At 34.0% G+C, this 15,616-nt stretch overlaps 1 protein-coding gene across 2 annotated transcripts in view; it reads right to left on the bottom strand.

Moving 5' to 3' along the window:
* Positions 1 to 15,616, bottom strand: part of Med14 (mediator complex subunit 14) — a 48,531-nt gene that overhangs the window by 21,012 nt on the left and 11,903 nt on the right. For both annotated transcript variants that reach the window (XM_076320901.1, XM_076320902.1), the window contains one exon: positions 604 to 850. In XM_076320901.1, the coding sequence (XP_076177016.1) occupies positions 604 to 850 (247 nt within the window). The remainder of the gene's footprint in view (positions 1 to 603; positions 851 to 15,616) is intronic.

Below are 15,616 nucleotides of genomic sequence, written 5' to 3'. Positions count from 1 at the left end.
TTTAAGTAATTTTGAGTTACGTGTACGATCAATAATTAGAACTTAAATAAATAAATATTTTATGCGTAATTCAAGTTTGCCCAAAACACGTTGAGTTTAGTCTCATTTTCATTGGGAATGTTTCGCCACTCCATTGGTGATATTCTCGTGCAGATCTGATAAAAAATAATAAAATTAACGTTTTGTCTTAGCTGACAAAACTTAATAAGAGAATCAAACTTCAATCGAGTTGTTGCATACTGTGATCTATACATACGTCTGCATGTGACCTATCGTAAAAAATACATTTTTACCTAGCGGCTATTGCCCAAAGGCAATACTTCGTTTGTCGCTAACTGCGATATTTTTATAGCAACGCTAAATATAAAATTGAATTTTACGGTAAGTTTTTTCTAACAGAACTCCACCAATTCAAATGCATATATTCGTGTATGAAAGTCGCAACAAATAGTTTTGTTCAGACCGTATGCAAATAGAGTCAAATATCAGCAAGTGATGTATAAATGGCATAAAATAATATAAATGCAAAGTAAATATTATTGTTACCTGAGAGGAGATAATAAAGAAGTATGTACATACATATATGTTTCTAGCATTTCTTACCAGTTTGCATAAAAGATCCTGCAGGTGAGTGCCCAACTTGAACGCTGCTGCAAGGTCCAGGTGATGATGTAGGCATTAAACCAGCTGGACTAGGAACATGCATTTGATTCAATGGACTATTGGCAACCAATCCCGAACTCGGTGAAGGATGCGGCAGCATATTAGGTGTATTAGGTGGAAGAGAAGGTGGTGAAGCTAAATTGAAAGAGGTAGCTGGACTACTTCCAAAACTCTGATGTTGATTTGTCTAAAAAAAAAGTTAAAAAGAATTCATATACAGGGTGTTTTAAATAAATCCCCGTTTTTATTTACTTCAAATACAGTGTTATCTATAAAGTTGCAGTACGGTCCCTACAGTACGGGATCTTGGATCTTCGACTTAACATTCCTATTCAAAGGGCACGAACCATCGATGGACCACGATATTATATTCAATATATATGTTTATGAGACACGACTTACGATATCCATAAAAGTACAAAAATAATTATTGAGGGGAAAATGGCCACCGATGGATCACGATATAATTTCACTATATCTACATCATAATTATGTACAAATTAAGTGATACAAAATATTTCGTGATACTATTTCTCATACGAAATTACAAGAACAGTCTGAACGCGTTAAAAGACAAAAAAAAAATGAAATTTGATCATTCCTATCACCTTTCAAAGCGAAACTTGCTTGGCTATGTTTACATTGGAGAAGAAAATACGAAACAGTAAGAGTAAGTGAAAAACGGTCGAAACGAGTAGGGAGGAACGTCGATGATGAGTCGAATAACTTATATTAAAAACACGTGTAGGTAGTGTTTTGAAAACTTTCCGATGCCAGCTATAATAAAATAAAGTAAAAAATATAGGTTCGAATATACAAAAATTAGGAGTTGAGCTACACAAATCTTTTCAGGATCATTGCAAGGTCAAATAAATAACAGCGCGATCAACAACTGTCTCCCTTCGTATCGTACGATTATCGTTTGAAACATTTTTTCATATCTCTCGCACCTTTCGAGGTACGGAGGTAGTCCCAGAAGTATCCAACCTAACAAAGAAAACACAAAAAAGTTGAGAGAAACTCAACTTGTACTTCTCTACATAGTCTCCTTTTAGATCGATATACTTTTCCCAACGATGTTCAATAGTTTCGATATTCTGTTTAGAGTGAAAACCATCGAATTCTGCAAAATAACCATCAACCACAGATTCCATCTCTTCATTGTTGACAAATCTTTTATCACCGAGTCATTTTTTTAAGTTTGATTCGAACTTTAACTCATTGATTTTGGCTACCGCGATAACGGACGTGTGAATTGGTGCATTGTCTTGATGAAACGAAACTTTCTTTTTCGCCAAATACTGCAAGTTCTTTCTTGATTTCGTCATTCAAACGCTGCAATAAGTTTACATAATACTCGCCGTTGATTGTTGTTCCTTTCTGAAGATAATCAATGAAATTTATCCCACGCGCATCCCAAAAAACTGACGCCATGGCCTTGCCCGCAGATGGAACTGTCTTTGCCTTCTTTGGAGCCGCTTCTCTCCTTTCAGTCCATTGTTTTGACTGTTTCTTTGTCTCAAGTGCGAACTGATGGACCCATGTTTCATCCATGATTACAAATCAACGCAAAAACTCGGCTTTATTGTTGCGAAACCTCGTCAAACACTCGATCGAAACATCCTCACGACGTTGTTTTTGTTCCATTGTGAGTAATCACGGCAGCCATCTTGCGCACAGCTTTCTCATGTCCAAATTTTCAGTCGATATGCGATGTACAGCACTTTTTGATATGCTTACCATGTCTGCTAGTTCGCACACTTTCAATCGACTGTCATCTAATACTATTTTGTGGATTTTTGTCACCTCATTTGATCGACCAACGACCAGTATGGTATCCAGTATGGAAGCCGAGTATAATATCCAACAACACAAAGCGATACGTGCTTTCAAACTGAAATTATCACAGTTTTGGAAGCAAAACAGCACCACCTGGATTTTTATAGATGGAAATCGAATATCGAACAAAAGAAATTACGAGGCAAGGGACTAAACTTGATTATATCGTAGGAGTACTAGATGACAAGATAGCAAACGATGCAGTTGTCACAATAATCGACCCATCCAAAGTCAATTCTTACGACAAGTGAAAAACTGCTATAATAAACCAGACTTATAATTCAGATAAAAAAAAAGAATCCAACAGCTTCTTGGCGAAGAAGAACTTGATTGCAACTGTTATTCAGCAACAGGATAAGTGTCTTCTATTACGATATACTTAGAGTGCTGTTGTTACAACGTATGTCGACATCGCTAAAATCAATAATAGGGTTCACAGACTGGATCATGAAATACCTTAGGTATAACTGAAACAGTAACTGCGGCGAAACCAAAACACAAACACGATTCCAACTTACACGGAAAAGTAGAGAATTTTGAACGTAAGTTACATCAACTTCTAAGCATAAGAGGATGTTCTAAAACCCCAAATAGAAATAGATGAAGTCGCTCTAAATCAAGAGCGAGAATCAATTTCAAAGACGCAAAGACACCACCAAATATACGCAGTTCTGTAGTTTTAACAAAAAAAATTCAGGTGACAACCACTAATGACGAGGATCGGTTGTTTATTCGCCGGTCTATCGAACCGTCGCTTATTCTTTAGAGACTTGAAACAAAATTTTTATTTTTTAATAGATACAAGAGCAGCCATAAGCATATTGAAATATTTACCAGAAATAAACGAACCACCTGGCGTCATTTTTATAATTTATATGAAATTCTATTAAATCTTCATTTTCCATATAAATATTTATTTTATATGAACTTATTACAATGAACGGAGCATTATAAAATCTTACGACCAAAGATCATCAAAACTGTCTTGGACTGAGAAAGAAATTTAATTGAATTTTGTTGCTAGCAGATACATCAACTTCTATTATATAGGCAGATTTCTTAGAAGAGTACAAATTATTTAATCGACATGAAAAATAAACGATTAATAGATTAAGAAACAATATTGAGCGAAAACTCACATATCAAAACAACCGAAATTAACAAAAGTATCAGTTTCATATTCTCAGAATCATCGTTCAATAACCACCTACAGAAATACGAGATAATAACCAATATAAACAACTATCAAATGGCAGTCAAATACAATGTAAAACACCACGTAGTGACAACAGGATCACCAGTTCATTTAAAGTTTAGAGGGTCGCCACTTAAAAAACAAAATGGTGAAAGATAAATTCCAATACATGCTGGAATTGGGAATTATAAGGCCTTCATCTTTGAAATGAGCATCAACTCTTGACATAATACCGAAAAAGAGATCTAAAAACTAACGGTCATATAGTAACTGTTATCACCTAAATAGTACTTCCAAATCAGATAAGTATCCGATTTCTCACATTTGAGATTTCATAAACCTCGCACAATACTTTCAGAAATTAATCTCACAAGAGCTTACCATTAAATCTCCGTGGCTGAAGAGGATATAGGAAAGAAAACCAGAATTACACCATTTAGCCTATATAGATTCACGATTATGCCATATCGTTTAAGAACCGCCAAATAAACATTTCAACAATTAATAGACGAGATGATAAGTAAAAGGGCTAAATTTCGTTTTTATCTACTTAGACAAGATTCTAGTAGCACCCAGGAACGCTCAAGAACGTTACAAAGATCTAAGATAGTTTTCCGATAAGTTGAAAAAACGAATACGAATTTAGAATAAACCCGTTCAGATATAAGATCAACCAAATTGAACTAAACTTTTTCAAACATATCGTCAAGAAAAATAGCTTACAACCATTAGACGATAAAGTTGAATGTATTGCCAAATTTCCAAAGTCTGAAAAAGCACACAAAAATTAAGAAGCTTTCGAAGTAGGGATAATTACTACCACCTATTCCAACCTGGAATTGCAGAGGTTCTTTAATCATTATCCAACTTATTAATAGCCAAAGATTCAAAGAAGAACGGACCAATTAAATGAGAAGAAAATACAGCCCATGTATTTGAAGAAACTAAAAACGCAGTGGCTAATGCAACACTCCTGGCTTTTTCCACTCCGAATACGAAATTAATATTAAACTCTGAAAAGTCGGGTACAGCTATCCGAGGAGTTCTGTAGCACCAAGATAAAGCTAGAAATACACCCAATAGCGTTCTTCAACCAGAAGCTTAAACCTATCAAATCAAAGTCTTCAGCTTTCGACAAGATAAGGTATCGCTCTTCAATTCTAGAGATGTTCCGATGAAAATTTTTTTCCGTGCTCATCGCTGGCGTCACCAAGGTTTGGAAAAAAAAATCCAAATGCTGATGTAAAAAATGCACTTTCAGAGACATGTTACATCCAAGGTCTTTTTCAATAGATCTTGCACAACAAATACATAATTTTTTGATTTTTATTTCTCAAGGAAGTATCGCACTATTTTTTCAATGTTAGCAACACTACTTTCTCCGATGAGTTAAATTTTTCTATGAAATTTTCATCCATCATTAGTTGTCTAATCTGGAGACTAATAAATATGGTTCCATTTATTTTGATATCAAAGGTATGAGGAAACTTGGTTCTCAAATAATCGAAATCAAATCCTGATTTGTTCATTGCCTACACCAAATTTTTCATAAGCTCCCAATTTATTTACCCAAAACTCACTCTGTTGAAAAGACTTAAGTAATTCGTTTACTATGTGTGTATAAAATTTTAAATTAAAATATCTCGAAAACGAAGGCCCATTTTGAAGAAACCTAGTAGGGTTTTTTTATAGTAGGCATGTACTATAACTTCCATCTACTATCCTTTTCAAAAACGATTTCCACTAACGTAAGACCCCTTTGTTAGAAACAGTTTAAATTAGTCATTTAACGATAAATGAGACCTTTACAGAAAAATTAACGTGTGCATTGGAAAGAAGAAAATGGCAAAAAATTCAAAAAACGATACGACACTTCCTTGAAAAACAGAAATCTAAAAAGTAAGCGATTATTGCAAATAATTTATTGAAAAAGTTTAAAAACCTTAGTTGCAACATGTCTTTAAAAATATATTGCTTACATTCATCTCTAAATTTCTTTTACACCAAAGCATGGTGACAAGACATTGATCATAGAAAATGCTTTCATCAGGACCTTTCCAAAATTGGCAACCGTTCACATTCGCATTTGGATTTTCATCTCCAAGAGAAATTATGCAGCCCTAATGTGAAAAAAAAACTACCTTTTATATGCTAGTAAATAAATAAAACTTTGACACGCTACTCTTGTAAGCTATTAAGACGATACATTATAGCTCTCTTACAATTTATAAAAAAAAACTAAAATTATATCTAGAGAATGGGTGTCCTATGGGACGATTTTGTCGCTGTCAATTACGCGCATTAACGGCACTGTCATGTCGAAATATAAATCAATGGCCGTTTGATGCCATTTACATGCGTTGCATATTTATATTTCGAATAAATACTTCGATACTTCGTGTCAGTGGTTTCTTTGATAAAAATGTCTGCAGAATCCAAACTTGTGCAACAAGATCATATTGGATAGAGAGCTTTTTCTAAAAATGTAGAAATAGTATGTAAAAAATACGCCTATCGACTGTTTTTTAAATGTTAATAGCTATTTATGACGATTTGGTTTAAAGCCAAGCAGAATTTCTCCTTTCTTCCATTTATACTTTTTTGGCAATACTTCATTTTTCTTCAAATCAACCATTTTTACGAAAATACATGTCTTTCAAAAACTCATGAATGATAGAACAATTCTGCTCTCGGATTCGTGTTTAGGACGAAGAGCTTTACTAGAGACCCATATTGAATATTGCGGAATAAATTTCCTGTTGGGCTGTGATACTCATAATTACGCCATCTAACCTACCACTCCCGCAGAAGGACATTTAACATCACCATTATTCATTGGGCCCAAAGAGAGTACAGGACATTATAGAGCACTCGTGTAACGAAAATTATTTCATTCTGACATTTTTTTCACAGCATTGAAATCAAGTAAATTGAGTACCTATCATTTTAAAACACAGTTGGAGAAGATTTACTTTACTAATACTGGATCTGCTACAATTTTGTTTCTTAATTATTGAAGTGATCAACAAGACTACTCGAAACTACGCGTAACCGTGAAAGCGTAAAGTTTTTTACTATTCCGAAAAATGGAACAAAATACGTACCACCATTCGACGTATATGTGTTTTATACTTAGAAAAATGTTGTCCGCTAATTTTCAAAATAGTGCTCGTTTTAAATTATCCATGCCAATAACAAAACAATAAAATTACAATCTTACAGGTTTTAGAATTTTATGGTACATAAATGGGTACATATATAGATGAAAAATCAAATACGTTAAAAGATCTTGTAAAGTACTGTTGCTCGTTCACTGCAACCAAACCGAGATTGCGAATGTTTGCACGCTTATGAAAAATGTAAAGATACAAAAATCTATTAACATGCGCGTACATAAAAATATATAAAATGCCAAAAATATAATAAATATTGCAATATTCAGAGGTGAAGCAGATCTGTATGTAGTTTACTCTATTTACTGTAGTTAATCAGCAGAAATTTTAAACTCAACGAGTATACGCGATTACTGTATTCCCGCTTTAAGTGTCCATTCCTCAGAACCAAAGTATCACATTTATCGAAAGGAAACAATGTTCTTTGTGTTTTATCGTCTGCTTTGATCGTGAAAAGAAATAGCAAGCGAAGGACAAAAAGGGAGTGAGATTTGAAGTAACAGCAACAACCGTGTGAAACAATGACGTTCTTGTTTCCATTTATATTTATCGTGAACCAGAAATGAACTCCACAGTCTGAAACAATCTTACGCATAAAGTGTCCACGAAAACGGTTCAGAGTGCATTTTCTGTCACTATTTATTCGCTATTAAAGTGATTCGAGTCAAAAAATAGTACCTTACGAATCACGATCATCGTGTAACCTCTACTACTCATCGTCAAGCAGTGGAAAACTGTTTCTTTACTTGACCTTTTTATAAACTCGATTTTTTTTATAAAATAACTAAATTCCAAAATAAAATATTCTACCACATTATGCTTACATACATAGCAAATATAATATTTTAAATTTTGTTACGAACAAATTCTTCTAATTTATTATCAACAATTGTAAAGTATAATAGATTATGAGTTTATTGTGTAAGTAAATATTACCCAAATTATGTCCCGATTGATGTCATTTAAATCAGAAAAATATCACGAAAATATTTTAAAACGTTGTATACAAAAAAAAAAAGAAAAGTAATAAGTTTTGCTTTTCCCTTAGTGTCGTCTGACATATTTTTTAAATACCGAATCGTATTACGCAGACATTTCGCATTATCCATCCACGAGAAAAAGGCACAACGTGTTTACATCCTCGCTCTGCCTGTAATTTATTGTTGCTCGTACGATCGCAAACAAGAATCGCCATTGCCCGAACTCGCAATCGTCATTGACGAAGATCAATGGCAACTCGTAGCAAAACCGAATGAGAGAGAAAACTTTTGTTATTGTTCTGCGTATTTGAACCGAGACATCTTTCTTGTAGGCCATTTGATGAAAGTTCTTCATATATTGGTTTCAAAATATCCTTTACTTTAACGCCCAGAGGAACTGGATGCTAATTAGGACATTTTTCCTAATGGACAGTACACGTGTAAGGACTCTTTGAAACAGGTTTTTTTACGTGTAAAACATACCTTTTTACTACGCAATCATCACCGTTCAGTTTTTTATCGAATAACATTTTAAATGTTTTTGTATCGTCTCCAATATGAGTATATTTTACACTATATTTTTCTACGAACCTTTCAAACATTTCAAAGACTCCATCCACCCCCATCTTATCGACACTATCGTACGGTCACGAACTCGAAGCATGCACTGCGAAGGATATAGAAAAAGGACTGTACAAGCCATAATACTTGAAATTTCTCTTTCAAAATTTAACAATATTAACAATATATAATTTTTTAAAATTAAATATATATATATTTTTTAAAATATATATATATATATTTAATTTAAAAAAATTAAATAAAAATTCAATTTTTTGAGTTTATCATAGAGAAATGACCTTTTAAACGAAATTTGGCCTTGGGAGAGTGTAATAAAAGCAAGAATGAAAGAAATACCCATATTGTACGAATATTTCTCGATTATACATTTATAATATTTATATGAACCGAAATACAGAAAGAGTGATATGAGATAAATCAGAATGAAAATAAAATAGATGACGTTAAACACATGTCGAAAGAGTTAGAAAAAACTGTTAAACAAATATGTGTATGTATCACATAACTTTCTATGTGCTTGCATAGAATTTTATCCTTTTCGGATATAATAAAGCAAAATATGATGAAAATGCTCTTTGGAGTTATGCATATCAAAATCAATGCCAAATAAATAATTTTAAACAAAATTTCGGAAAACTCTTTTGAAAAATAAGCTTAAACCATAACCTATCAGGATATACAACTAATTTGTCGTTTAAAACTAAGTTCAAGTTAAAACTGTAAAAAACTGTATTGAAATCAATTGGGAAAAACGCAATAACTTATTAGCCAGCCTAATACATTCAGATATGTACGATGGCATGCCTTTGAAATGACCTTCAATTCATCTATTATAATCATATACGAAGTTTTGAGTCGCCTGTCGACGAGATAAAACATGTTCGTACACATCAAATCTTTCGCGAGTATCGCACACAGTGTTAGTGAAAATGACAGAGAAGCAATGAAATCAACAACGTGATAGTGGTGGTAACCCTATCACAAGCACGCGATCTATCACAGATACGTGCAACACACTTATACCCAACTATGATACGATCAAAAAATCCCAACACATACAAAGCCCAACCGACTACTTAGAGTACACAATAAATTCAAAGTCCTAACGATTCTGAATCTAGAATATCCTATGTCAGTATCATAAAACACGAATATACAACTACAAAAGACCAATCTTACAATCTGTAGAAGGAATCAGTATCAGATAATATGCAATAGTAACAAGAAATAATATATTATTGGACCAAAAGTCATTAGGTTCCTTTCTTGAATGGGAAGATATGTACATATCTTGACACAAAGAAACAGTTACAAACTTAACATCGAAGTACAAAACAGTAGAAATAAACAACACGAACATCGTCACTTGTCCAATGTTAATACCGACACAACGTATCGTATTATCAAATGTTGCTCCAATGATCCCAAACAATACCATTGAAAACGAGTTCTCGAAACATAATATTAAATTATGTTCAAAAATTATTCATTTAAAAACCGGTATTATAAATTTGGAATTTAATCACGTTTTAAACTTTAGGAGTAAAGTTTATGTAAATGTTAAGGAGCAAGCAATTTTTATGAGACAACACATAAAATATTCACGACTACCGTTAAATTAGAGTACTCCATATGTAAACAGAGGGAGCATATTGCTAAACAATTCACAAGCATCATAGAAAGAATTCCAAACAATCCATAAAGGAAAACCAAAACAAACCTGATTCCTCCCACATAATATAATGGAACAGTTATCGCGTCAAACAAGGTAGAAGCAAGAGAAGTGAACGCCCAAACACGCAAATCAAGCGTGAGTAAAACAATTAATAGAAGACCACTTTCAGCAGCTTCACATGACAGCAACACCAATTTATTTAAACTAAGTGATCTGATATTCAAAATTCCCTCACGTAAGACTGCCCACCAAAAAAAAATAAAGACATCACCCAACCCAACAAAGGACAAAAAGGATCTTCATTCACCCACACCCAACAAACAAAGCCCTGGACTAACTCCAGCCAGTAAAAACAACATTAACAACAAAAATAATAATTACATATTAGACCCCAAAATACAAAAGTTTCCTAGAAAATGCCATCGGTTTAACCAATCCATTGGAAATACCAAAATATATTTGTTTGTCGCAAACAAACATACCACCGAGAGCTTCATTAGACTGTTATTAAATGAACGAAGCATAAGAAACAAATTATATAGACTATGCAAAAAAATCAACTTGGGACTATCCTACACTTATGTAGGAAGCGGACATCAGGTACCGATTCTTTCGAATCAGACACTAATACACAATGTATGTAACATAAATAATTATTAAATACACCTGGAACAGCTCCAAATTTTAGTAAAAGAACATAACTCGATAATCCTAGCTTTAAAAAAAACAAACTTAAAAATCCAACACCAACCAAACCTCAAAGGGTATAAAACCTTCGTAAAAATTGAAACAACGAAAGACAAGCAAGCGGGGTAAACCTTGTTGCTGTTTCAGAACAATCTGATGCCACCAAAATTCCACTTAATACGCACCTTGAAGCAATTGCAATAACTACACCATTCTCAATTAAAATTAATTTCGGCAATATTTACATACTCAATAGCCAGGCTTTAAATCTAATAGATCTAAAATAAATTATCAACTAACTTCTCCCACCATTTTTCATAATGGAAGACTTTACTTTAACAGCCACCACACCCTCCAGGACTAACAAAATAGATAAACGGGTAGTAAAACAATAGAAAAACTCTTGGAAGACCCAAGGTATATACTTTTAGCACTAAACGTACCAAGCGGAGTCAACCCCTTTCAAAATTTATTTTAAAATCTTACATTCACTATTATTTCTTTCACTCATCTGACTTTCTGTAAATTCTTACATTATGTGATTATTCAATTTCTCGCTTTCCGTTTTTCTCTTAGCTTATTTTTTATCGAGAAAAATTCTTTGCATACCTCACGTACCACGAGGGGTCATTCGACCCCTTACGAAATTTTCGTATTTTTCTACAGTTCTCCGAGTAGAACTTTAGTTCTGGACTCAGATACACTTCTCAAGTTATAGTTTCATTATTTGAATTTGATATGTTTGTTTGGTTTCGATGTGAGCACTTGAAATCGATCGTGTCCATATTATGTAACGGTAAACAGAAAGAACTCTTATTGGAGATTTACAAGAAACACTCCGATCCAATGAGTTCCCTATAGCTAAACGAAATATTAGGTCATCCCATAACTAATGTCGTTTTTTGACGGTGACTTTCGGTGAAAAAAATTAATACTTACATTTATTTTCATTTATCGATATATTGACCATTAGTTTCGATGACCCTTTCCTATCTATCGGTCAACTTTCTTACTCCATTTTCGAAAAACTTCTGAGATTTTGAATTAAAATACTCATTTAGTGCTGATTTTACATCCTCGCTATTGTTGAAATTTTTTCCACTTAAAAAATATTGCATCGACCGAAATAGATGGTAATCGCTTGGGACAAGATCCAGAGAGTATGGTGGGTGTGGCAGAAGTTCCCAATTGAAGTTTTTAATTTTTTCTACTATTATCCTTGCTGTGTGTGGCCTAGCGTTATCGTGGTGGAATAGAACACCTTTGCGATTCACTAACAATGGTCGTTTTTCCACTAACGCTGCTCGAAGACGTTCAAGTTGTTGGCTGTAAATCTCAGCTGTTACGGTCTGATTTTGCTTTAAAAGCTCAAAATGAATAATTCTTCTAATATCCCAACACACGCGCAACAAAACTTTCCGGGATGAAGCCCTGGTTTTGGGCACTGTAAACATGATCGACCAGATGATAGCCATTGACGTTTTCGTTTGGGATCGCAGTATAAGACCCACTTTTCGTCACCAGTAATAATCTGATCGAGTAATGAACGATTATTTTGCCGATCTCGCAGAGAAGCACAAATGTTCATGCGCTAGATACACAAGATTTTACGACTTCATCTTTGGCTGGAAAATTATTGGCGAAAAGGACAACGTTAGTGGGAACAATGCGTGCGAACAGGAGGGAATTGCCCGCACTTGCAAAAACAACGAAAGATAATTCGAAACTTTTTTCAACAATGATATACAAATCAAATGACTGTACGCTAACGATTTATAAATCAAAACCAAGAAAAAAAGTAGCGATATCGAGTACCAAACGTAAAACCGTAAAAATCAAGAACAATAGAAAGAAGACACCCGAAACGATCAGTTACTATAATAAAACCAAATTTGGCGTCGATATAGTTGACCAAATGGCGCGAAAGTATAGCGTAAAATCGAAGTGCAATAGATGGCCTGTACAGGTATTTTTCAATATTTTGGATCTCGCTGGAATCAATTCGTGGATACTCTATCAGGAAACAACTGGATTGGAGCTATCGAGGCAATCTTTTCTGTTACAATTAGCAGACGAACTTGTTACAGAGTACCTCGAATTTTGTGAAGAAGAAAAGGAAAATCAACGAGAAGGAGTATCAAGCAGCTCCAATAATAATTCTCAATCCAGGAAAAAATGTCAAATAAGATTGTGCGCAGGCAATAAAACAACACAAACTTGCATAATTTGTAAAAAATTTGTTCGCGGGAAATGTACGAAGGAGAAACCCATCCTATGTAAAAAATGTAATTAGTCGATTGTTTTGTTTATAACGATAAAAGTATGTGTTTCATTTTATACGAAATCAGAAATGATGTTGCAAATTATTTCCTTTAATAAATAAAGAATTTTTTACGAAAAATCTACGTTTATTTCATAAGGGGTCAAATGACCCCCTATGGTAAGATTAGGTATAGAAAAATGCCGGTACGTTTAGTGTTAAAGTACGGTAAGAGACGACATTACTTATGGGATGACCTAATAGAAATGCAGTCCTATATCAAACGCCAGAGAGTAAAGATCAGAGCCTACAAAAAATCAAGTACGATAAGGAGAGAACAATCGTGTTGGCTCTGTGTTTCACTGCAGTCCTGAATATGTTCGCAAGGTCAATGAGACACTTATTGAACAAAATTCGAAACATAAATGAAGCGATTTCAAACAGGGAAAGTTCTATATCTGAAGATGAGCAAAGTGAAAGTGCGAATGATTTTCTAGACAGTGAGGAAAGTCATTATGATTATGGTCTGACGGTAAAGACGATAACATTTTGAATGCCCGTAGAAGACAAAAACGCCGAAGATTTTTATCGGATTCTGAAAGTGATGATGAGCAAAGTGTCGAGAACAGTGTAACGGCTCGTGATGGAACTGTTTGGAATCGAACGAAACAAGGATCGGCAATCGGAAGACCATCATTTAGCTTCAGAAAAATGTCAGCTCCAACGACATACACCAAACGCAATATTATGTCTGGTAAAGCGAAATCAGCATTTTCGATAATTATAGATCATACTATTATTGGCACCATAAAAAAATGTACAGAAGCAGAAGCCTTACGAGTTTTAGGGACTGAATGAAATTTGCCCACTTCAAAATTATATGCTTTTATAGGAGTTTTATCAAGCATTTTTCTTGCTTGTTTATCCAAAAACCAACAAAAAAAGTTATGATATTAAGTTCGAAACATAGATGTATCAAAACCAAAAAGAATAGAAAGCGAAGACCCGGAACAATTAGTTATTATAATAAGACTAAATTTGGCGTCGATGTGGTTGACCAAATGGTGGGAAAGTATAGCGTCAAATCAAAATGGAGTAGATGGCCTGTACACGTATTTTTCAATACCCTGGATTTCACTGGAATTAATGCATGGATATTCTATCAGGCAACAACTGGAATAAAGATATCAAGAAGACAGCGTTTCCTGTTACAATTAGCTAATGAACTCGTCACAGAGTATCACGAATTTCTTAAAGAAGAAAAGGTAATACCTACAGGAAGAAACATCGAGCAGCCCAAACAATAATTCCCAATCGCAAAGAAAATGCACGAATAAAATTGTGCACGTGTAATAAAACCACTGAAACTTGCACGATTTGCAAAAAATTTGTCTGCGGAAAATACACGAATGAGAAACCAATCGTATGTAAAAAAATGTGTAATTAATTGCTATTTTTGTCGAACATATAAAGATTAAGAGTGTTTAATGCTATTATAATATTTTCCAAGAGTGTTTAATTTTTGCAACCCCTTGTTTAGAAGGGATTCTTAAATATATTTGCGCGGGAAATATTCCCGCCAAAGTGACATCGGTAACTGTCAACTGTTAAAGAACATTAGAACACACGTAGGAGCTACAAGCACCTACGACAATTTTATTTATAGAAATAAAAATATATGTTTTATTATTTTATTGGGAATCGGAAGTTATGTTGCGAATTATTCCCTTTAATAAATTAAGAATTTCTTTCTAACAATCAACGTTTACTTCACAAGAATAGGTTGTTCGATAAGTTTTGTCGAACGACAAAACTTATTGAGCTACCTATTATGTGTAAAATATCGGTACGTTTAATGTCAAACTTAGGAAATCACACCCACTTTAATGCCAATAACGATAGATTAAGTACAATAGGCATGTCCATTAGCAACAGTAAACTAATCCAACGCATCGAACGAAATACCATAGAGGATTTGCACGACAGCGATCACTTTCCAATCAAAATCACCAACCACACTGATCCCCACCCAAACAAACTACACTAAAATCAATTCGCCCAAATACCAGTTAATCATCACCAATGCGCTTCGACAGAAAACAAACTATGAAACTGATCCGAACCAAATTATAGAATCAGTAGAACAATTAATCAAAGCAGCGGCACAAAAAACTTCGGGACCAATAAAGTCAAGATCTACTAGAAAATAAAATCCACATTCCATGGTGGAATGACGAATGACAACCTGCCAGGAAGGTTAATAATGAGGCATTCGATAAAACGAAAAACCAGTCAAGGAAACAACGAGAAAAATTTAGGAGAATAATCAAACAAAGAAAAAAGAATCGTGGCAAGTTTACACATCTCCAACCTGCGGGACTCGTGCGATTGGGTTCGCTGCCTCTATTCCTTACCGTAGACTTGAAATAGATTTCAATTGCATCCCTATCTCAATATGTACATAAATATAAAGCTTGAAGACTATAAACTACCGAGGTTTCCTTTATGCTTATATTTAATGCATAAAACGTCTGTTTTACCTCATAAGAGTTGTTTAATACA

The sequence above is a fragment of the Ptiloglossa arizonensis genome, chromosome 9 (assembly GCF_051014685.1).
Source record: "Ptiloglossa arizonensis isolate GNS036 chromosome 9, iyPtiAriz1_principal, whole genome shotgun sequence".
NCBI lineage: Eukaryota > Metazoa > Arthropoda > Insecta > Hymenoptera > Colletidae > Ptiloglossa > Ptiloglossa arizonensis.
The sequence above is the reverse complement of the archived record's forward strand: the minus strand, read 5'-3'. Positions and strand labels throughout refer to the sequence as shown.